This window comes from Myxocyprinus asiaticus, chromosome 34 (assembly GCF_019703515.2).
Source record: "Myxocyprinus asiaticus isolate MX2 ecotype Aquarium Trade chromosome 34, UBuf_Myxa_2, whole genome shotgun sequence".
Lineage (NCBI taxonomy): Eukaryota > Metazoa > Chordata > Actinopteri > Cypriniformes > Catostomidae > Myxocyprinus > Myxocyprinus asiaticus.
Window position 1 is genome coordinate 26,354,955 of NC_059377.1, and position 24,900 is coordinate 26,379,854.

The window sequence follows — 24,900 nt, forward strand, 5'->3', positions numbered from 1 at the left end:
TGAAACTGCGCTTCTCTTTTTATTCTCTTTTGCACTACCTGCTGAGTTGTAGGTAACAGGGAATTTTGTTGTACTAGTTATATCTTCTGTTTTAATTGTTCAATAGGTTTAATGTTCTCATTGAATTCAAATGTTTCTGTTTCTTCGTGAAATTGTAGGTGTCTAAAAGATGTTAAAAGGAAGGCAATTTTTATGTTTTGCGAAAATCAAAAGTTTTTTTTTTTTTTTTTTTTTTTTTACAAGAAACTCATTCAGAGGTTTCTAATACCATTTTTTTGGCAAAGACAATGGAGAGATGACATGCTGCTTAGTCATGGACCAAATCGATCCGCGCTGTTTAAACGAATGTCCAGGTAAAAAGATAACACAGAGTGGATAAAGATGGGCATTGGATTGCTTTGGTTCTTCACTTAGACAGAATTTTCATCATTTTGGTAAATGTTTACAGTTTTAATAACTGTATCCAGAATAAGAATTTATTATTGAGAATAACTGAGGTTATCAAAGACTTTAAAACTAACTTTCCCACTAATCATGTTTTGGTAGGAGGGGATTTCAATATAACGCCTGATGAATATTTAGATAGACTTCCATCCAAATGTAGTAATTCTCAAGTGAATGGTATTTTGCAAGATTTCTGTCTCTCAAATTTACTGGTAGATATTTGGAGAGAACTAAATCCCACTTCAGACACTTCTCGTGGATTAAACCATATGGAAACTCTAGATCAAGAGTCGTTTATTGCTTAGGTACAAGTGAGATCTCCAGTTTGGTTACCAGTTGTATCATTTCTAACGCTCCTTTAACAGATCATTGTGTTATTAATCTTGATTTAAAACCAAGGGAAAAACCTTCAAGAACAAAAGGCTACTGGAATTTTAAAGCCGAGCTGCAAAATCAAAAAGACTATTGTTCCTATATTAAACGAATGATTACTGAGATTAGAAATAAAGATATGTCCAGTGGCAGTAAATGGGAATATATGAAATACAAAATTAGAGAATACTAAATTATATTTAGCAAAAAAAGAAAAAGGAAAAATAATTTAAATTAATTCAAGATATAAATCGTTGTTGCAAACCGTTCTTAACCGACACAGACAAGGAAAAACTCATTTATTTACAATCTGAGCTAGATGAAGTATATATTAGGAAAGCAAAAGGTGCATATGTAAGATCCAGAGCTAAATGGATGGAAGAGGGAGAAAGAACAGTTCATATTTCATCAAGCTGGAAGAAAGGAGACAAGAAAGAAATATGATTAGTAGCTTAATAGTAAATCAAGAAGAAAACTCTGATCATAGAATAATTACTAAAGAGGTGTTTCAGTTCTATTCTAATTTATACTCTTCTTCACAAGTGGCTGCAGATTCTTATACTTTTTTCGAGGAAGTGAAGAAGGATATCCCAACAATTGACAGTACTTTTAAAGATGTATGTGAAGTGGATATTACAGTACAAGAGCTTTAAAAAAAAATTAAAACTGGTAAATCACCAGGACCTGACAGGCTGACCGCAAATTTTTACAAATTTTTTTGGGAGGAGCTGAAATTTTTCCTATTAAAAGATATACAGATATGCGTAAAACAAAACAAACTATTACCTACCATGAAACAATGCCTTATTATTTTGATTCTGAAATCAAATAAAGATAAGAGGGTGTTAGACAATCTGCGTCCCATAACATTACTTAACATAGATTATAAATAATTTACAGGCGCTCTAGCATCAAGATTAAAAGAAGGTTTACCACAAATAATAAGTAAGACACAGTCAGGTTTCTTAAAGGGAACGTCAATTCATAATAATATCCGATTAGTTCTTGATATATTAGAGTGTGGTCATTTAACTGAAGAGGATGGTTTCATACTATTTTTAGATTTTTATAAGTCCTTTGACATGGTGGAACACCATTTTATTTTTCAAGGACTTCATCATTTTAGTTTTGGAATAAAATTTATAAATATCATTACAATGCTTTATAAAGATATAAATAGTTCAGTGGCACTTATGCAAGGGATGAGTCCAAGATTTCAAATCAAAAGAGGAATCAGGCAAGACTGTGGCAGCTCACCCTTGCGGTTTATTATGGAAGCAGAATTATAAGCCATTTTATTAAAAATGGGTAGAGAAGCAGGGATTAACATGGCAGGAAATCACCTTATTATTAGTCAGCTTGCTGATGATACAACTCTAAGAATTTTGAAAATGTAGAAGATCTAAATATTGATAGTAATTTAAATAAATGTACATTAATTATGAATAATTGGCTCCAAAGAGACATTACAGTATTTGGAAGAATTTTACTCTCTAAAGCGGAGAGCCTTTCAAGAGTTATTTATCCAAGTTTTTCACTAGCAATTTCAGCAAAAAGTTAATCAATAAGATGAATTATGACTTTATTTGGTAAAACAAATAGCATTATTTTCGGAAAAGTGACATGTTAAAAGATTATGAAGATGGTGGTCTAAACACAATTGACTTGGAGTGCTTAAACTAAAATGGTTGCAAAACTTTATTAAAAATGAATCATCATATTGGTATAAAATTCCTTGTTCATTATTTTAAAAATGTGGGGGTATAACATTTCTTTAACAATGTGATTTTGACATTTCTAAGCTACCTTTAAAACTTTCAGCTTTTCACCAACAGGTCCTTCTATATTGGAAATTAATTTTCAAACACGATTTTAGCCCACATATGATGTCAGTTTGGAACAAAAGATGTATATTAACAAACAGAAAATCCTTATTTATAGAAGAATGGTGGGATAAAGGAATCTGGTCAATATTACATATTATGGACATAGAGGGTAATATCTTGGATTATGAGGACCTCTGTAGCAAATTTAAACTTAACAGCCCTCAAAGGATTTATAACAAAATTATTAAAAGTATCCCTTTACCAATGATTAGATTAGGAAGAGAACATGTAAAATACACAGTGGCAAGTCCTAAGATTCATAAGCCTAGGATAAACCAAGTTCATTTTATAGACAAACATTGCACTAATAAATGTCTGAGGAAATGTCTGGTACAAGAATGCTATCCGAGTCCTGTAAGACGAACTTACATTCTTAATCATCACAATAGAAAAGCCAGGTTTTTGGAGTGATGTGTACAACTGGTTGAAACTTTTTTTTTTTACTTGGGATGTTATTAAATTTGGAAAAATATTCGATGACTTAATCTCTTTTTTGATAAATAATGTAATAATTTTGTCCAAATTTTTTATCCATAAATGTAGATACCTAAAAACACCACCCCAACTACACATTTTCAAAAAAGAACTATCTATATATGTGGACTCGCTGAAAATAATGACTATTCCCCAAGCCAGAAAACCGTTTTCATTGTTAGATAAGTTTGGACTCATATAACAAACCCCTACACATGTTATCTTATTTTTCTTTATTTTATTTTTCTTTCTTTTTTTCTACTCTTGTTTTGAATTATGCTAATGTGATTGTGACCTCAGTCTGTTATGTAAAAGAGTTCATGAATAAGTTGCCAGTTTTGTTGTATTGTAAACATTGAATCAACCAATAAAAAAAAAAAGGGAAAATTGGAAACAACTGTTTTCAATGAAGGTACGCACACCACTTGCCGCCACCACTCGCCATATGTTGGTGGTGACCAGCTACGACTCCAGTGGCTGCTCAAATTTCTTCTGCTCCATGGAGCGCAACTCACATATTTTCTATTAAATTCAACCCAAATCATTATCGAAGGACATAGATTATTTACTTTAGCTTTCTTCACTCTTGAAGAAGGGAAAAACCTTGGTAACTTTTATGTACATCGACGTGCCCTGTGTTTTGTACCTGTGCCTTGTCCTAGCTGCGAGGTGGTGTTTCGCTTCTCGTCCGTTGTGCGACCACCTTGAGCGATCATGAGTGCTATTAGGTTCTCCCGCTTCAACATGAGCGCTCTCGTGTCAATCAAACAAGCGTGCTCTCATTATCTCATCAGTCACTCATCTCAGCGCTATTCACATTTTAATTGAGGATCCCGATTTAAATCAGGCTGATGTTGGTTGCAATGCTACTAATAACAGATATAACTGTTTAACCTTAAATAATGCATTTGCTTAATAATTAGTGATTTGTATTGCAACAAAATGCCAAAGGTGGTAAACAAATCATAAATACTAATGATTCCTCACTGGAGCAGTTTTTGGAGCTTGTAATAGACAACTTTCTTATTTATGAACATATCTCTGCTGTGTGTGATGCCCTCATGGTTTTTACTTGTTGCCAGTATGTCACAATGACCTTTGATATTGACAACAGAACTATTCATAACTGTTTTCAATACAAATAAATGTTAGCAATTCACAATTAATGTCGTTTTACTGTGTTGGGCATTAATATACTGCAGAATATAACTTGCAAATGTGTGGCTAAGGGCACTTTTTTTAAAAATCAGTATCAGCTGATCTTGGTGTTAAAAAAAATTGGTGATCGGTATCAGTCTCAAATTTCCTGATCGGTGCACCACTAGACAAAACCATTAATCTTACACCACTGCTTTATTTGCTATGTCAGGTTGGTCAGAATGCTCAAAACAAACAGCAATGTTTTGATAGAGAGACCGTGTTTACAGTTTTTGAGCAAATCAACCTACAAATGGCTTATAGTTGTCTCTGCATATTAAGCTGACATAGAAGAAACTATTCTTACATAAAAAAAGACACACTTCACCTTTAAATTGTGTTTAGAACCCTCAACTAAATTTTTGGCTTCTGCTACAGTGCATATATTAGTCTTTGTCAGCGTCCTTTACCACAGTACCATACAGATGCCTTTGACATCTGAGCCCCAGCTTTAACTGGAAAGTTACATTCAACTAAATGCTTATCTTTCAGTTTTTCATTAGCATTCATTTCTCATTGCTAGAGGGTTAACATCAACTTGTTAACTGATTGATTGGCTACTTTGAAATGCTGGAATTCACTATGCCCCTTCTGTCTTCGGTGAGTTAGCTTTAACATGAGTGCTGGAATCTAAAAAGGGGAGGTGGTGTCAGACTTCCATGTCCTTGGAAATCTCCATGATATGTTTGGCATATGTTGTATGATGGAAGAGCTGGATCTCCAGCTGAATCCCTTTGTGCTGCTCTTGTTGCTCACATTTGATTGTGGTGTAGAAGGGTAGGGGTTTATACTGATGGTTTTTTGCACTGATAATGATCAGTAATTAAGAAGCTGTAGAACTGTTAATGACTAGAGTCATTGATTTGATGCGGTTCGATGTGTTTTTATTGATTCAAACAGTGTCTTTAACTTGAGTTTAAATGTATAATACACTGATCAGCCACAACATTAAAACCACCTGCCTAATATTGTGTAGTTCCCCTCGTGCAGTCTGAGTTTGAGATGATATTCTTCTCACCACAATTGTACAGAGCGGTTATCTGAGTTACCGTAGACTTTGTCATTTCTAACCAGTCTGGCCATTATCTGTTGACCTCTCTCTCATCAACAAGGCATTTCTGTCCACAGAACTGCCACTCACTGGATGTTTTTTGTTTTTGGCACCATTTTGAGTAAATTCTAGAGACTGTTGTGTGTGAAAATCCCAGGAGATAAGCAGTTACAGAAATACTCAAACCAGCCCTTCTGGCAACAACAATCATGCCATGGTCCAAGTCACTGAAATAAATTTCTTTTCCCTATTCTGATGGTTGATGTGAACATTAACTGAAGCTCCTGACCCGTATCTGAATTATTTTAGCACTGCACTGCTGCCACACGATTGGATGATTAGATAATTGCATGGATGATTGTTGGTGCTGGTTTGAGTATTTTTTGTAACTGCTGATCTCCTGGGATTTTCAAACACAACAGTCTCTAGAATTTACTCCGAATGGTGCCAAAAACAAAAAAACATCCAGTGAGTGGCAGTTCTGTGAGAGAGGTCAACAGAGAATGGCCAGACTGGTTCAAACTGACAAAGTCTACGGTAACTCAGATAACCGCTCTGTACAATTATGGTGAGAAGAATAGCATCTCGAGTTGGTGCTGATTTGGCGGCACGAGAGGGACCTACACAATATTAGGCAGGTGGTTTTAATGTTGTGGCTGATCGGTGTAGTTGGTCATATTCAGCTGTTTAATGGTGATTCAGTAGTACTGTATATTGTCTCTGCTAGTATAGGTTTTGCCTGAATTATGTATCATGCTGCATTGTTCGTTTAAAGAAGTTTGTTTTATTGTATGTAGTAGGAGATATGCAAGTAGAGCTGGGTAAAAATTTGAATGATCTCTATATCGTTTCCTAAATCCCAAGATCAATCTTTTACTCTATGTGGCGACCCTCTACAATGTGAGTAAATCACTTGCATATGCAACCAGATTTTGTTCTCTGTGACTAAAAATGTCTGTGATTGGCCACTGGCTGGTAAATGTTCAGATTTCACTCACCAGTGATTGTGTAGCATATTGTCGAAGAAATTCAGCACTGAGATCCGTGTAATGTCCAAAGACGAGATCCACGCAACCCATTTGTTATTGAATAATGTCTCTTTTAATATCCTTTTCTGTTCAATATAGTCAGTTGTGGATTAAACACACACACAAAAAAAAAAAAAACATTTAATTCTAATCACACATGGCATGTATAGAGAAGCCATAGCATGGTAGAAAAGTCAGTTAATTCCACTCTCGTTAATATGTGCTCAACCAAAACGCGTTGAGACGCTCTCTGAACTGACACTATTCTTAAAGAGACATGACCTTTTTAGTACTGTTATTCTTGTTGCCCATCAACGTACTGTTTACTGCTAGGAACTATATTTCATTTAGGAAGTTTCATGGAGGCATTTAATGATTTTAATCATTTTATAAAAGCAATAAGGCATGAGAGGCTGTGCCATATTGTGAATATAGTTATGGCTGAAAGGGTTGCAGCCTAAAAACACCCTTAAGCCGTGACTATATTTACAATATAGCACAGCCTCTCATGCCTTATTGCCTAAATAAATGGACATGAAACTTTGGCTTACTTGCAGAGATCGCAGAGTGAAACACAGGGTGACCATTTTTTGTTCTACAAATCAATGTACATACTTGGAAATAGTACAAAAAAATAAATGAATATGTAACAGTATATACTGTATGTGCAATAAAATACATAACATTTCAAGACATATTTATTGATGGAATACATGGATTTGTAAAAGAAAAATTGAATCTAAAATATGACATTATGAAGAAAAAAAAAAGCTAATGATAAAATACAATTTGTAAAATGTATATTTTCTTAATGTACCTACTTAGAAGCTCCCCTGTATAATTAACAGCATTAGCTGAGAGAGAATTTATTTTTAAATGTAAGCTAAATGAACATTATAACTGAAACATAAACATATTAATCGAAATTGAATCGGAATCAAATCAAGAGCTTGTGAATTGGAATAGAATTAAATCAAGAAATCTATATCAATACCCAGCCCTATACGCAAGGGTGTTGAATGTTATTTATGGCTATGTAGGACCCATTCATCTGAGTAATGATTCTCAATTTTCTTCATACAACCCCAATTCTGAAAAAGTTGTGACCATATGAAAAATGCTAATAAAAACAAAAATTAGTGATTTGTGAATTATATTCACCCTTTGCTATATTGAAAGCACTGCAACTACACATTATATGATGTCTTACCTTGTGAATTTCATTGTTTTTTTGAAAATGTACAGACATTTCAAATCAGATGACTGCAACATGATCCAAAAAAGTTGGGACAGTCAAGGGTTTACCGCTGTGAAACATCACCATTTCTTCTAATAACACTTATTAAGCATTTGGGCACTGAACACACTATTTTGTTAAGTTTAGAAAGTTGAATTGTCCCCCAATCATCCATTATGTAGGTCTTTACCTGCACAATTGTACAGGGTGTTCGTTGCCGTATGTTGTGGTAAACACTTGTCTGTCTGAACTTTGTGTATTTGTATTGCTTTCAATATAGCAATGGGTGAATATTATTTACAGATCACTCCTTTTTGTTTTTATTAGCATTTTTTATACTGTCCCAACTTTTTCGGAATTGGGGTTGTGTATCAGCTACTGTATAAGTTAACAACAGTAACTTCTAGTGGCTGACCGATATGGGATTTTCAATGGCCAATTTGGATACAGATATCTAGAGACCAGGGTGGCCATTGGACTATATAATGAAGATATACTGTATATCATTAAAAAATTATATTTATTATAAGTTTATTGGGGGAAAAAATGAAAACAGAATTGTTCTATTTTCTATTGACAAGGCTCTCTGTAGATTTTAGAATTCTGCCAACACTGGCCAATATTGGTCTATCACAATAAATAATACTTTAGTTTGTTAAAAACACAAAAGCAAAAACTGATAGGGAAAAAAAATTTTCTCTTTAGCTGGGTTTCCATCAAAATGTTTCACATTTTTAATGCGCATTACTGACAATTCGACAAAAGAAAATGCGAAACATTGCACGTTTCCTGAACTGTAAATGCACATTATCTTGAGGGAGCCTGCTTTTTGTCGTGAAGCAACTGAATGACTTCTTGTATATGCTGTAATAAAGCAACATTATGTTATTAAATGCTGCCAGGAGACATTGCACAATAAGTGCAATAGCTCAAATAATGAGGGCTCAAATGGATATACCCATTCGCCCTCAGCCTCCATATACCCTCCATATACAAGGCCCACTTTAAGACAATCTATGGGTGAAGCACTTTCGACTAACCAAGCTACGTTTGAAGAATTTGTGCCATGGTCGGGCCTTTCGTTGAGCCAGTCATGTCAAGCTCTCGCACACCTATACCATCTGACATGGTATAGGTGTGCGTTGCGCATTGTCATCGGTCTTTACAAGCTCGCAACTTGTACAGAGTAAAGAGTTGTTGGTGAGACCTTCAGTGTAAGAAAGACCACCATGCAAATGGTCATGACACATCATCGGTCATGCGAATAAGCAGTTTCCTTCACTTTAATGCACATTTTAACTAATGAGAAACTCTAGAAAATCCACCTACTCCTAGCACATAAAATTGTATTTGAATTTTAAGAGTTTATTCGCATATCAAGCGTTTCCATTTAAGATTTCTAGTGCGCATTTTCAAAATGCATATAAAAATTGTTGGATGGAAAAGCATCTATTGACATGATGTTTTTGTAGTCATTAAAATGCACAAAATCAGATGAATGGCTCTTCAAAGGAATTAGTGAGTTTCCAAAAGTGTTAAACTGTTTTTTTACCATGAGCCATGTGCAACATATTTCTTGCCCATTTTCAGTATAAGAACAGAAAGGGTCGATAGCCATGCAGCCAACTTCCTTACCAGTGTCACTTTTAAAATTTGGCAGAAGAAAATGGAGTAGAAATGGAGAGTTGTTTTTTTTTTTCAGAGCAAAACTGGGCTTTACCAACAGAACCACTGTGAGGAGAGGGTTATTGAGAGAGAGCTGTGCCTGTCACTGCATTACTCTGACACAGCGTGACAGCGAGATTCAGAGAGGCATAGAGAGCTGCCTCTTCTCAGAAGCATAGAGCCATGTCTGTTGATGATGATGGAGATGGTGAGTGCGTTTATTAAGTCAAAGTATTATAGTGGAATATACTGTCGTTAGCTGTTTTGTTGTTGTTTTTGTACATTAGATTTACAGTATTTATTAGGCTCTCTTTGTTTTGTACATATGTCCAAGTGCATGAAGAAGCTTTCTGGAAGAAATAGGGACAATGCAGATTTTGCGTGCAGAATATACTCCTTCCTGTTATAATTTGCATGTGTCTTGTTAGTGTGTGTTTGTACCTGCTTGACTTCAAAGTCTGCCAGTATTAATATAATAGAGTTTACCCAGAGTATATTGGTTTATGTCTCTGTGTGGTACAGTTATATTGGTTTCTGCGTCAGTGGGTTTTGTCCCTTGGGAGTTTAAGTGTGACCCGGTTTCTAGGGCATCTCGTTACTGTGGCTGCCCATTATTAGACTCTCCAGTTTTTGCCCTGGAAATTGAAGTACTTTAAGAGATAGCATGTGTACGTAGACTATAAATAAAGCGCCATGTTTTGTGAAAGCATTAGGGTACTTGAGCTCAGAGTATGTTTTGGTGGGCTTTCTAGTACTCAAGCTGCTCATTACGTGTTTACTTCACTTCTTGTGCTCCATAATCCTGATAACCAGATTAAACAGCCAATTAAGTTACAGAATGACCAGTGAGAGCTCAGGTATCAACACACTTACCAAGCAATAACCTGATAGTGTCAGGTTTTATATTTCCTTATTTCTTTATATGGGAAATATGGTGTTAATGGCAAACATTGTGTGGTTGATTCTTGAGACTGTCAGCGAGTGTGTTTTCAGGTCTGTTTGAGTAGGAAACATCTTATTTACTGGTGGATGTAGTCATTAGGGTTGGGTATGTCCAACAATCTTCTTGTCTGTTTGTGAGGTCAACTAAACTAATATTTTCATTAAATATTATATCTTTTTTTTATATATATTTTAGCATTGATGATGGTATGCTGATAGCATGCTATACTGTTAGATAATTTTTCTGAGAGGGTTTTACCATGCAAACTATCTTTTTAAATTCCTTTAAATTTAAATACTTTTTTTAAAATCGTCTTTTGAAAAACGTGTCTCGAGACCCCTTCATTCTGTTCCATTGTGTTACGCTCTAGCTGTTTTTGAAAAAAAGATCACATTTCGTGCAAACGTCCCCCTAAAATGCTAATCTGATCAGGGTCAGGTGAACCTGAAACCAGTCGAATTATTCCCTAGCAATCATAATTTCTGTTATTTTTGATCATTACACGGCTCTTTGGATTCCGATTGGTCAATCGTGCCATGCAGCGGTCTGATATTTTGGAATAATGACCGCACATCCAGGGATAAAGTAATATCAGACCGTTCATTTGGGTATTACTATTCATCTTTCCTACTTCTCAGATCACCCTGAGGCCGCGTTCATTGTGACCGGGGACAATCGCACCAAAATACCACCAACACATCAGTTTCAACACACGAGGGGACCGGGTTTTGGACCATTGCTACTCTCCCTTCCGAGCTGGCTACAGATCCCTCCCCCGCCCACCATTTGGCAAATCAGACCACTCTTCCATTCTGCTTCTGCCCGCTTACAGGCAGAAACTGAAACAGGAAGCACCCACCCTCAGAACGATCCAGTGCTGGTCGGACCAATCAGATTCTACGCTACAAGTCTGTTTTGATCACGTGAACTGGGAGATGTTCTGGTCCGCCTCTGATGACAACATCGAGGTGTACGCTGATAGCGTAACGTGTTTCATCAGAAAGTGCGTAGAGGATGTTGTTCCGACCAAAACAATACGGATCTACCCCGACCAGAAGCCATGGATAAATATCGATGTTCATGCTGCACTTGATGCGCGGACCTCCGCTTTTAAATCCGGGAATGCGGAGGAGGATAAACAAGCCAGTTATGCACTCCGCAAAAGTATCAGAGCAGCCAAACGCCAGTACAGGGACAAGATTGAAGGACAGTTTAACACCACCAACTTTAGAAGCATGTGGCAGGGAATTAATATCATCACGGACTTTAAAGGGAATAAAAACTGCCATGAACACCGCTGCCTCTCTCCCGGATGAGCTAAATACTTTTTATGCTTGTTTTGAGGGAAATAACACCGCCCTCGTGGAGAGAGCTCTCGCGGCTGAAGCCACAGAGGTTAGTTCACTCTCCGTCTCTGTAGCGGATGTAACCCGATCCTTCCGACGGGTGAATATCCGTAAAGCCGCGGGTCCAGACGGCATTCTGGGCTGCGTCATCAGAGCGTGCGCGAACCAGCTGGCTGGTGTTTTTACGGACATTTTCAACCTTTCCCTCTCCTTGTCTGTGGTCCCCACATGCTTTAAAATGTCCACCATTGTGCCTGTACCAAAGCAATCCAAAATCACTTGCTTAAATGACTGGCGTCCTGTTGCTCTGACCCCCATCATCAGCAAATGTTTTGAGAGACTAATCAGAGATTACATCTGCTCTGTGCTGCCTCCATCACTGGACCCACTGCAGTTTGCTTACCACAACAACCGCTCCACTGATGATGCCATTGCATCTACAATATACACTGCTCTCTCCCACCTGGAAAAAGGAACACATATGTGAGAATGCTGTTTGTAGACTACAGCTCAGCATTCAACACCATAGTGCCCACCAAGCTTTATGTGAAACTCCGGGCTCTGGGCTTAAACAGCTCGTTGTGCAGCTGGATCCTGGACTTCCTGTCAAGCAGACGCCAGGTGGTTAGAATGGGCAGCAACATCTCATCACTGACCCTCAACACTGGAGCCCCGCAGGGCTGTGTTCATACTGTATGTGTGTTCTCAGCCCTCTCCTGTATTCCCTGTACACATATGACTGTGTGGCAACACATAGCTCCAATGCCATCATTAAGTTTGCTGATGATACGACGGTGGTAAGTCTGATCACTGACAATGATGAAACGGCCTACAGAGAGGAGGTGCTCACTCTGACACGCTAGTGTCAGGAGCACAACCTCTCCCTCAACGTCAGCAAGACGTCACAAGAGCTTGTGGTGGACTTCAGGAGAAAAGACAGAGAACACAGTCCCATCACCATCAATGGAGCACCGGTGGAGAGAGTCAGCAGCTTCAAGTTCCTCGGTGTCCACATCACTGAAGAACTCACATGGTCCATCCACACTGAGGCCATTGTGAAGAAGGCTCATCAGTGCCTCTTCTTCCTGAGATGGCTGAGGAAGTTTGGAATGAACCGCCACATCCTCACACGGTTCTACACCAGCACTATAGGGAGCATCCTGACTGGCTGCATCACTGCCTGGTACGGCAATAGCACTGCCCACAACCGCAAAGCCCTGCAAAGGGTGGTGCGAACTGCCAGACACATCATCGGAAGTGAGCTTCCCTCCCTCCAGGACATATATACCAGGCGGTATGTGAAAAAAGCTCGGAGGATCATCAGAGACTCCAGCCACCCAAGCCATGGGCTGCTCTCACTGCTACCATCAGGCAGGCGGTATCGCAGCATCAGGACCCGTACCAGCCGACTTCATGACAGCTTCTTCCCCCAAGCAATCAGACTTTTGAACTCTTGATCTCTCACTATCAGTATACATCAGCACTGCACTTTATTAATCTTATTATCTCACACTGGACTGTTAAATTATATTCTCTTAACAACACACTGGCAACTGACTATCAACCGACAGCCTGAATGTCAATACAGTACAATACAACCTACTGTACATTTTATATATACTATATATCCTTTTATTGTATAATGTGTATTCTATATTGTGTGTTTGTGTATTCTATATTGTGTGTATTGTATACTTTATATTGTATTTTATTATTTGTATATTGTGTTGTGTGTTGTGTGTAATTACGTGTATATTAGATATGTAAATTGTGATGTGTAAATCTGTTTATTGTAAATTGGTATATGTCTCATCTCTGTCACGACTGCTATGTTGCTCGGAACTGCACCCAAGACTTTCACCCACTATTGCACTTGTGTATATGGTTGTGTGACAATAAAAGTGAAGTGAAATGATCTCTACAAGTAAGCTAATAAAATAATTTCAACTCAAACCAAAGTTTCATGTCCATTTATTTAAGCAATAAGGCATGAGAGGCTGTGCTATATTGTAAATATAGTCACAGCTTAAGGGTGTTTTTAGGCTGCAACCCTTTCAGCCGTGACTATATTCACAATATGGCACAGCCTCTCATGCCTTATTGCTTTTATAAAACGGTCACCACATAGTAAAAATATTAAGAACAGAAATCTTAAAATGTTTGTATTTTGTAAGTAAAATCATTAAATGCCATCCATCCTCCTGAAAATATAGTTCCTACCAATAAGCAGTGAACAGAACGTTGATGGGCAACAAGAATAACTGTCAACTATGGGTGCTGCGAAGTTCCTTGAAGAGGTCAGAGCTGTGCTTTATCATGAATAAAGCATGGCTGTTGACCAATCAGCATCCAGGACCAGAACTATCTGTTTTATAGTAATTTATAAGGCATGTAGGCTTATAATAAATGAGCAGTAAGACAGTCATTAATGCAAAATAAAAACAGAATTCTGATGTAAACAGACAGAATTTGAATGTTTCTAGAGACTTTGTAATTTTTCTTCTTACATAATAACATAATTTGAATGCAAATCAATAGTTTATGTCCATTTATTTATTTATTTGGTAGGTAGGCCCGTAATGAGCGTAATAATGTGCAGTCAGTTGGTCATTATTGCAAAATAAACCCATTTAGTGTGATACAAGATCACACTGTCTGGGTTTATTTTGCGATAACGGCCGCCTGACTGCACATATCCCTTATATGGCCTCTGCCATGTTGCATTTCTTCTGAATAATACCCTTCTTCCTCATAACCTCTTAAAATATATTTAAAAAAAAATAGCTTAAAGAATTTAAAACTTTTTCATCTGGCTATTTTTGGCAGACCAAACCAGTCAGATTCAGCCATATTTAAAACAAAATCTCAAATCTACTGATGTAGGCTGCACTTGTTGTCATGGCAACAGTCTTTTGAGAGCAGCCAGCTCACACACACTCTCTCTTTCTCTCTCTCTCTCTCTCTCTGTCTGTCTGTCCTTGCCTTTTCTCCATTTTTCTCCTCTTCCCTTCAGCTTGTTCCCACTTTTTCTTCTCTTGCTGTTTTGTTCATTTGGGTCTGCCTCTTTCTCGCTTGATCTTTCTCTCTTCCATAGTCATTGGCTAGTCCTTGTTGGATTGTTGTTCACGCCTTCCTGTCTGAACAAAGGGCGGGTTATGCTACGATGCTAATAATGCTACACACATCGGCAGGCACACAGAGCCCTTTGAGCTGTGCTAGTGGGGTCAGCATCAATAATGTGTCAGTGCAGTCAGCCCCCTTGGCTTAGTAACAGAGTCACATTGCCTATTGCCCACACACACACACACACACACACTTGCACACATTCAAAGAGCAGATCTTGGCTGTAGGGGTGTGGCTTCTCTTCTGTCCTGTATTAATGTGTTTTGCTCAACTTTGTTTGACCCTCTGGGTTTGTTTTGACTGTGTGTTATCTGAATATGTGTTTAAAGGGATAGTACACTAAAATATGGAAATTCTATAATCATTTACTCATCCTAGTCATAGTTCCAAACCTATATGACATTCTTTTGTTCCACATACAGGTTTAGAACAACATGAAGGTGAGCTAATTATGACAGAATTTTCCCTTTAATCGAAGATGGTAACGCAGTGCCATTGATGCTAATTAGCTTAGCTTGAGCTCCAGCTAAAATGAGCTCATTTGCATGCAAAAAGCAGTCTCAAAGCTCACTGGCTCATTAAAGATGATGTCATCATTCTCCTGAGTGGTTCTTTGGGCTTCTGGGAAGGAGGGGGATTGGCAGGGAGCAAAGTGCGAGGGAGTGATGGAGGAGAGGGAGGAGGCTGAGAGAGACAGGAGGGAAGAGGGGGGATAGAGAGATCACGAGAGAGAGAGTAATTGATAGAGAAGATGCCGACTAGATTTTGGATGGTGGTTTCTATAAACCCTGGTGTATGCCTTGCCAATTCATCTACGGATATTCTGTTGCCGTGAGAACCGCTGTCATGTGAGCAGTAGCTTGGGCGTTGCCTCGGATACGAGAGAGAGACACGCCCGCCTACAGGCATGAGGCGCCTCATCTGCAAACGCATCTGTGATTGTGAGTGCTTCTCAAGATGTAAATGTTTGAAATGAATAGTGATGTATCACCCAAGTGCTATTGCAATGGTGATTTTGGCACTTTTAGTTTTTACAGCCATGCACCGGTAGTTGAAACCAAGGGCTGCCTGCATTTTTCTAGCCTTGCTTTTTTTTATTTTTATGGAAAAACAACCTGTGCTTGTGTATGTAGGTGTGTGGGTGTATTTGTGCAATTGTTGTGAGTTACAGTATGCAGGAATTGCTCTTTGTTTGGCTGTGAATGTGTGCAAGTGATTCAGATTACCTTGTATTACTTCCTGTCTTTGCTATTGAGTAATTGATAGGCCTGTAATAGGTGCCGGTTCTTGGCTGGTCATTGATTACTAAAGCTGATATTGTTGAAGGGAGGAAATGAGACCCATACTTGGTGGCATAATAATCCAAAACTCTTGGGTTTGCTCATTGATATATTGTGATAAATGTCCTCCTTCCTTGATATTATTCACATTATTTTTGAACCGACTACTTGAGAATGAAAATATGAGATGGTTCTTATATGCAAGTTGATACGGAATTAATTTTTGCTGATCTGTGTGCGAGAAGTTGTCTACAGAGATAATCTATTCTGAAACAAATATTTAGTTGTTTTAAAGGGATAGTTCACCCAAAAATTGTCATTTACTCATTCTTATGTTGTGGAACACAAGGAGATGTTAGGCAGATTGTGATGGACAGACAGTCATCATTCACTTTCATTATATGGAAAAAGAGCCATTGAAAGTGAATGATGACTGAAGCTGTCAGTCCCTAACATTCTGCCTAACATCATATATTAATGTCCATGCAAGAAAGCCATACAGGTTTAGAACAATATGAGGGTGAGTAAATGGTGACAGAATTTTCATTTTTGGGTGAACTATCCCTTTAAGGCATGAAGATTTGGTTTGCATCTAGTACTTAACCTCAATGAAATTACTATTGATCAAGGAACAGCTCTATTGATATTAAGCTGCCCTCACGTTCAGATATTGACAGTTGATTGATTCATCATCTTGCTACTTTTGTATCTCTCTCAGATCGTAGTTTTGACGATGATGACTCTGTGGATGGAAGCAGGCCGTCATCGGCTCAGGCTGCCTTTAAAGTACCCAAAGTCCCCAAGAAACCTGGAGACTCTGCTAGCAGTTCCAGAAGACCCAGTGCCACTGGAGCTAGCAAAACAGGTGAGTGCACTCACACATACACGCTTTTACACTACATTTAAGTTCAGATGAGGTAACTGAGGTGCAGACACAATGTATAATTTAGTATTTAGACATATTGTAGATGCTAGTGAACAATGTTATTATGCACATAGGTTAGGAAAACCTCAAAATTATGACAGACTCAATCTATCTATGTGCTGCCAGGATGCATTGCTGCTTTAAAGCAATATTCCAGGTTCAATACAAGTTAAGCTTAATCGACAGCATTTGTGGCATAATGTTGATTACCACAAAAATGAATTTCGACTTATCCCTCCTTTTCTTAAAAAAAAAAAAAAAAAAAAAAAACTATATTTGGGTTACAGTGAAGCACTTACAATGGAATTTATTTGGGCCAATCCGTAAATGTTAAGGATTCCATAAATTGCATGAGCACTTTATTAGGAACACCTGTACACCCATTTATTAATGCGATTTATCTAATCAGCCAATGATTTGGAAGCAGTGCAATTCATAAAATCATGAAGATACGGGTCAGGAGCTTCAGTTAATGTTTACATTAACCATCAGAATGGGGAAAAATGTGATCACAGTGATTTCGACCATGGCATGATTATTGGTGCAAGATGGGCTGGTTTGAGTATTTCTGGCACTGCTAATCTCCTGGGATTTTCACACACAACAGTCTCTAGAGTTTACTCAAAATGATGCCAAAAACAAAAACATCCAGTGAGCAGCATCTCTGCAGACAGAAACACCTTGTTGATGAGAGAGGTCAACAGAGAATGGCCAGACTGGTTGGAGCTGACAGAAAGGCTACGGTAACTCAGATAACCACTCTGAGTAATTGTAGTGAGAAGAATAGCATCTCAGAAAGCACAACACGTCGAACCTTGAGGCGGATGGGCTACAACAGCACAAGACCACTTCGGGAACTTTATTAGGAACTAGAGTGTTTCTAATTTCTGTGTTATTTTATCATGAATATAATTTAGGATGGCAGTCAATCTATTTGAAGTTTTTTTTTTATTTTTTATTTATGCAATCTAAAATCTTTTACATTGCCACAGACCTTTTAAGAACCAGAGGATGGTGCTAATACCTAAAACATCATTAGCAGTCTGTATCAGGCCTATCATGATGGATTGATGTTTGTGCTGAGGCTCTATATTGAGTTTAGCTTTCAGTTTCAAAAAGGGATCCAACCAGAATGCTTTGACATGGGGTTTCCTTGAAGAATGATTGACAGATCTCAAGTTCTGATGTGTTTATCAGGCTCTTTTGACCTTCCCTGTGTGGGTTTCTCTTCAGTGCCACTCCCCCTCGGGGTATCATGACTGATCATTCAGTTACAGACAGACAGGAAGTCCATTAGGAATGAGAGCTGTTAATGTGCAGGATGGGTTTGTTTGCTTAATCAAAGGCATTTGCAAGATTTTCAGGTGCAAACAGTTGTTGAATTAGAGTTTGCAGATCAAGTTTATTTTTTAACTACTTCATAATAGTGATCGACCGATATGGGTTTTTTAAATGGCCGATGCCAATATCCAGAGAGCAGGGTGGCCGATAGGCCAATACAATGCAGATATATCACACAATTTTATATAGTAAATAACATAAACATAAAATTGCTAAAAAATAATCAACTCTTATTTAGCAATATATTTACTCAATTTCACACTAAACTTTAACTTTGTAATAAAGAGTCTAAAAAAGTAATATTGCATTTTAAATGATAGATAGCAGTTTCTTCTGATTTCTGTTTAGTCATCAAATTTTAGTAATTTATTTGCATATGAAGAAATTGTTAATATATTAGGAAGAAGGAAATAACAGTACACACAGTAGTCCAGCAACCATGGATGGCATGTCCACGTTAGCAATCACATTTTCTCAAAGAAATACTTAATCAAACCAATTGTACATTGTGGCAGACACGCCTCTTGTTCATTGGGAAAGGAGGAAGCAGGAACCGGGTTATTCAACCAAAAGATTTTAATTAAAACACAACATAAAACTGATATGCTCATAAACTCATAAACACACTCATAAACACTGACACACACACAGCAGCTGTGTGCATCTCTCCCTCTCTCTGAAACTGGCGTCCCCGGCTCCCGGATTGGGCTGATTCAGCAACAGGCGTCCATTGTTACGGCCTGGCCACGCCCTCCTCCTCATCACATAACCCCAACGCCCGATTCAGGCTGGGGAAACCTCCTGCCTGACTTACTCCCCCCTCCCTTCCTGGAGGGAAGGTGTTGCCCTTTTCGGCCGTCCTTCCACCGGCCGGTCTTCCCTGCCTCCTGGGAATCTGAGTAGGATGAGGGGAGGGAGAGGGGAAGAGAGAGCGGGAGAGCCCAAGAGAGAGGGGGGAGAGAGTGAGGAAAAAGAAAATAAAAACTCTGGTTCCCGACCACGCTCCCACATGGTTCTCAGCCAGCTTCACTGCTTCCTGGTGGACAGCAGCGGGCTCCTCCGCCCCCTGATGGATGCAGCATGGCAGCGATGTCCATGACAGCGTGTCTTCCTCCAATCCTGGGTTTCGGCACCAGTGTAAAGGATCCCTGTTCTTCTGGGAAAGGAGGAATCGGGAGCCGGATCCACATTCAGCACGACTTTAATTACAACATAAAACACAGAACTGAAACATAACGACGCACACAGCGGCCGCGTGTGTATCTCTGTCTCTTTCTGTCTCTCTCTTACGGCCCGGCCATGCCCTCCTCCTCATCACATACATACAGTGCATAGTGAATAAGACATTTACTTATAGCACATGTGAAGCACATTTACTTGCACTCACGCGCTCGTGCGGATCTAGCGCGAGCAGCAATCTCCTGACAGTTTAAACAGCCTGGATCACCTGCTTGGATTGTCACAGACTGACTGTCAGGATTTGTGAATCAAAGGAACTTTTGATCCTGATCCTGATGTTTTTGATTCTGGCTGATAGAATATGCACTTCAGAGGAAGATATTAGATGAGCGCGGATTCCTGAGGTTCGCGGATTTAATTTTTTTTTTAAACAAAATATCTGCATATTTGCAGGTATATAATAGAAGTTTTATTGATATTTGCCTTTTATCATCAGAAAAGTTACAGGGAAATGTTGTTAGAATACTTGCTTTAGAGGTAAATAAATGAGCGCTCCACAGGATGCTGGATCTGCTGAAGTTGTGTGAGGTTCAAATCAAATCAAATCACTTTATTGTCACACAGCCATATACACAAGTGCAATGGTGTGTGAAATTCTTGGGTGCAGTTCTGATCAACATAGCAGTCGTGACAGTGATGAGACATATACCAATTTACAATAACATCAAATTAACACAGCACAATTTAAACATCTGATATACACATAATTACACACAACAATATACAAATAATAACATACACTGTACAGTATACAAGGTTACAGGTTGGTTTATTACATCTGTTTAAAGTAGATATGTGCATATTTGCAGACGTTATATGATATTAGTTTTATTGATATTTGCCTTTTTATCATTTAGACAAGACAGTTAAAAGTTACAGGGAACTGTTGAGGAGAGAGAGGGAGAATGAAACCGACGAGCACTTTAACATTATGAGCTCAAACACGTCTGTCACAGCTCTGATATGCAGACCGTTTAAATGACACTGTGTTGCACACTGGTCTATTATTGTAGTAACATGATGGCACGTAACAACAAAACAAACCGGGACTGGTCATTTACATGTCTCAGTCGCTTCACATGCAAGCAGGTGATTCTCAATGCCCTCAAGAAACAAATCGGCCAAAGGGGAAAATGTATCGGCCAATAATGAAAAAATTCCAAATATCAGACTATTTATCGACCTCGGCGATATATCGGTTGACCACTACTTTATAATATAATGTAATTTACAAATTGCACAAGAACTAATGTGCACCCTCCCTTCCTCTGCCTGTATGTCACATTTAAACACACACTATCCACAGTTTTCCTGAGGAAACACTGGGTGGTGCCATGATGATTCTAATTGCCTGTTTTGTATTTCTGGTCTCGAGACGGCAAGTAAAAACTGCCAAAGCGAGCGATCCAGAGATGAACAACAACCATTTGTGTTACTTGGAGTAAAAATGAATTTCAGCCTCAACTTGTGCAGTTGTTGGTTGTCATAACAACTCAGAATAATTAATGATATCACCGTAACTAACCTCGGACCATCGCTTCATTGCATCAACACACCCAGGTGAGGCACTGTCTATAAAAAAAAAAGTTATCTCGACTCTGTGAAGTATCTGCATTTTTTTGACAATTTTTACAAATGTAATACCTTAAACATTATATTACCCACTAAGAATATACACCGGAGGTCTCATGGGTGCCATGCGAGGGTCGGACGTGTGAATGGCGAGCTCTGCGCACTTTGCTAGTTTTAATAATATTTGTGTCAAGTGAGATTCGATACACCCAGATCTGTAATTGTTTTGGGAAGACAGTTTGTCAAAGAATTCAAAATCCTCGGGCTCTGGAGATTCCCGGACTCATATCGGACGGTGAACTGAAAGAAATCCGGCGTGAATTGATGAATGTGTCGGCAATGCTGACAAAGGTCATTGCAGACTTGGAGGATCTTGCTGTAATACATTGTTCGATAACTTCCATAGAGACGAAATTCACTGAGTTGGTTACAAGAGTTGCGGATGTTGAGAAACAGATTGATTATCTGGAGTCATCGGAGAGGGAATTAGCTGCTAATCCGCTAGCGACCAAGGTGGATTTGGAACGCGTCTGGGAAAAACTGGAGGATTTGGAGAATCGTAATCGACGAAACAACGTCCAAATTGTTGGAATTCCTGAGCATGAAGAAGGCCGAGATATGGTGAAATTCCTAGACGAGCTCTTTCCGAGTCTGCTCGACATAACAGGCCATAAGCTGGAAATCGAGCGAGCCCACAGAGTCCCAGCTCAGAGGACTGCTGAGGGAGACAGGCCCTGATCAATTCTGGCCAAATTTCTGAGATCATCCGATAAAGTGTTACGCGTGGCGAGGAGTAAAGGAAGGCTTTCTTGAAAGAATCGCAGCATTTTCTTGTTCCCAGACTTTGCAAATTCGACGAGAGAAACGTGATCGATTCAAGGAATGCAAGAAACTCTTACATCAACGGAAGGTCGCTTTTGCGCTGATGTTTCCGGCCAAACTGAGAATAGATACTAAGGATGGCCGCAAAATATTTACATGCCCACAGCAAGCAATGTCCTTCATAAAGACAATCGAGTGAGTAAGCCATTTGTGATTTTCATGTTGCTGCCTAGTGGACCTGACTCACTGAACATACACTTAACTGTCCAAGGAAAATGGATGCTTTTTTTCGTTTCTTTTTGTGTTGGTTCTGCCTAGCGGCTGGAGTTTATTTTGTGGAATAACACTCCCTCGGGACATTTGTGGATGAATCTGCATATTCTTGGTGCTTATGCCTACTATCGGCTGGAGTTTGTTTTGTGGAATATTTCTAGCAAGACATTGGAGTGATTAGGGCATGTGTTGCACTGGCATAACGACCAAATGGACTGGCTGATTGAACATTCGTTTGGCTGCCCGAGGAACTTAATGGCTTCCTTTTTTTTGTGTGTGTGCAAAGTTGTCGCAGGGACTCTCGTAGGCGTATGTCGACCGTTTGAGTTTAGAGGGATGGCCGGTTGGTGCTGTCATGCGTACGTTTTTCTTTTTTCTGTTTGTTTGGTTTGGGGGGAAGTTTGGGATTTGATTGTTGCTCTAATGTTGGAATGTGGTCTCTATAATTTTATATTTGTTATACAATCTATTTTTTCTAATATGCCAAAATGTCAAATGTTAATATGAGTGGATTGTCTCTCTCCACGTGGAATGTGAATGGGTTGGGGCACCCCCTAAAAAGAAGGAAGGTTATTTCTTTTCTTAAATGTAAGAAATATGATATAGTGTTTCTTCAAGAAATGCATCTTGTCCACCATGGGGTGGACATGTTTTCTTTAGTAAGAGCGGGGGAGTCATTACATGGATAAGTAAACATCTACAATTCAAATATCTCAAACAGATTAAAGATAAATTAGGAAGAGTCATTATTGTTTTAGCAGAAATTGAGGGGTAAAGTCTTATTTTGGCTAATATTTACACACCTAACTTTGATCAGGGCTTTTTTTATAGATCTTGAAGGGATGTTGCAAGCCGCTGGCACCCGTTAGGATATAATATTGGGAGGAGACTTTAATCTGTTGATGGACTCAGTCCTTGATCATAGTGAAGCAAAAGTGTGAGGGCCCCCTAGAGCAACAGTGACGCTTCACAGGATGTGTAAAAATCTTGGTCTTACAGATACTTGGAGACTTTTGAACCTATCTGGTAGGGACTATACATTCTTTACATCAGTCCATCAGATTTATTCTAGAATAGATGATGTTGTTTGAAAAGTATATATATTTTTTTGAAATGTTTTTTTTTTTTTTTTTTGTATATTTGTTTATTTTTATGTTCTAATTGTTGTTGACCACTGTAGTGCTTGTTTGTTGCAGGTGGTGGGTGTGGGGGAATGTTCGGGGGGAGGGGTTTAATGTATATAATTGATTCCGTATTTTATGTTATGTTTGTATGATTTATGTATGGAATCAATAAAAAACGTTAATAACAAAAAAATAATATATGTGAGTGAAAACACTGGAGAACACTTCCACGTTCAGGAAAAAGGTGGATACACACAGAGCACCCCCCCCCCCTTTTTGCCTAGCAATACAACAGTTGCCATAGGAACACTTCATTGTGTTCAGTTTCTATGGCAAAGACTGCAACTATGTGAGAAAACTGTGATTGATAAAAATGTTTCAGAAAATGTTAGGCATGGATGCATGTGCTCATATGTCCATAAACTCCTGTTCTGACACCTTTTAGAATGATTGAGTTTAATGGAAGTGAATTATGTGTTGCAGTTGTCTCTAAAGAGGGAGCAGGAGCTGTGGATGAGGAGGATTTTATTAAAGCATTCACAGACGTCCCCACTGTTCAGGTGAGAAACACACTTGCATATAAATGAGGTATTGCTGAAGTCTCTCAGCATCCAGTAACAAATCCACCTGTGGCTTCAACTTTCATGTTATGATGTTTGATCAAAGGCTTGTAAGTGTTTGATCTACAACTCATTTCTCTCTGTGTCTTTCTATAGATTTACTCCACACGGGACCTGGAGGATAATCTGAACAAGATCCGTGAGGTTCTGTCTGATGATAAACATGACTGGGACCATAGAGTTAATGCGGTTAGTAAAACATTTTTAAACACAATTTAAAGGTGCACTCCGTAATTATTTTGCATGTCGTCTTGGACTAACACTGACACCTAGGGGTGTGGATGCATCATCATTCAAATGCAAAAGTTTTCAGTTACTGATGCCATTGTAAAAAATTCATTATTCACAGTCAGCCATGATTAATTTTAATCCAAAAGTGTCCAATAACACCACCTTCCGAGATGGTCTCGATTTGGTTTGCTTTAAAGGGGTCTGAGATAGTCTGGAGTGTTCACATATCGGTCAAAAATCGTGCGAACCGCAATCAGACCCTTAAAACTAACCAAGTGTAAAAACACCCTAAGATGGCAGGCGGCCCCATGAGGGGACCCTCTCCATGTGAAATAAAACAGATTTTTTAAGGTTTCTGATATGACTGGAGTCTTCATCTCATGAGTGAGTGGTCATAATTTAATACATGTGTTTCAAAATTGCTATTTATTTCATAAGAAGTACAAATTTTTTAAATGAGAATTTTTTTTTTTTTTTTTTTCGAGTGCACCTTTTAAAGGAATAGTTCACCCCAAACCGAAAAATCTTTCATTTACTCACCTTGTGTTGCTGTTTTTTTCCCCATGGAACACAAATCTTTATGTAGCTCTTGCCATACCATGACATACCACATTCATAGTGACAACGGCAGTCAAAAAACACTTCCAAAATATCACGACAGTAGTCCATTCGAGTGTCCAAAGTCTCCTGAATTCATACGTTAGGTC

At 38.6% G+C, this 24,900-nt stretch overlaps 1 protein-coding gene across 45 annotated transcripts in view; it reads left to right on the plus strand.

Moving 5' to 3' along the window:
- The window catches only part of LOC127425390 (CLIP-associating protein 2), a 103,606-nt gene that overhangs the window by 43,296 nt on the left and 35,410 nt on the right, over positions 1-24,900 (plus strand). For 40 of the 45 annotated variants that reach the window (XR_007894616.1, XM_051671321.1, XM_051671330.1 and 37 more), the window contains 3 exons: positions 16,765-16,911; positions 23,826-23,902; positions 24,059-24,151. Coding sequence is in view for 44 of the 45 variants with exons in the window: in XM_051671321.1 (XP_051527281.1) it covers positions 16,765-16,911; positions 23,826-23,902; positions 24,059-24,151 (317 nt within the window). In the remaining variant the exon portion in view is untranslated. Of the gene's footprint in view, positions 1-15,502; positions 15,708-16,764; positions 16,912-23,825; positions 23,903-24,058; positions 24,152-24,900 lie in introns of those variants that run through there. The other 5 variants (XM_051671366.1, XM_051671368.1, XM_051671369.1 and 2 more) reach the window with 3 other exon arrangements.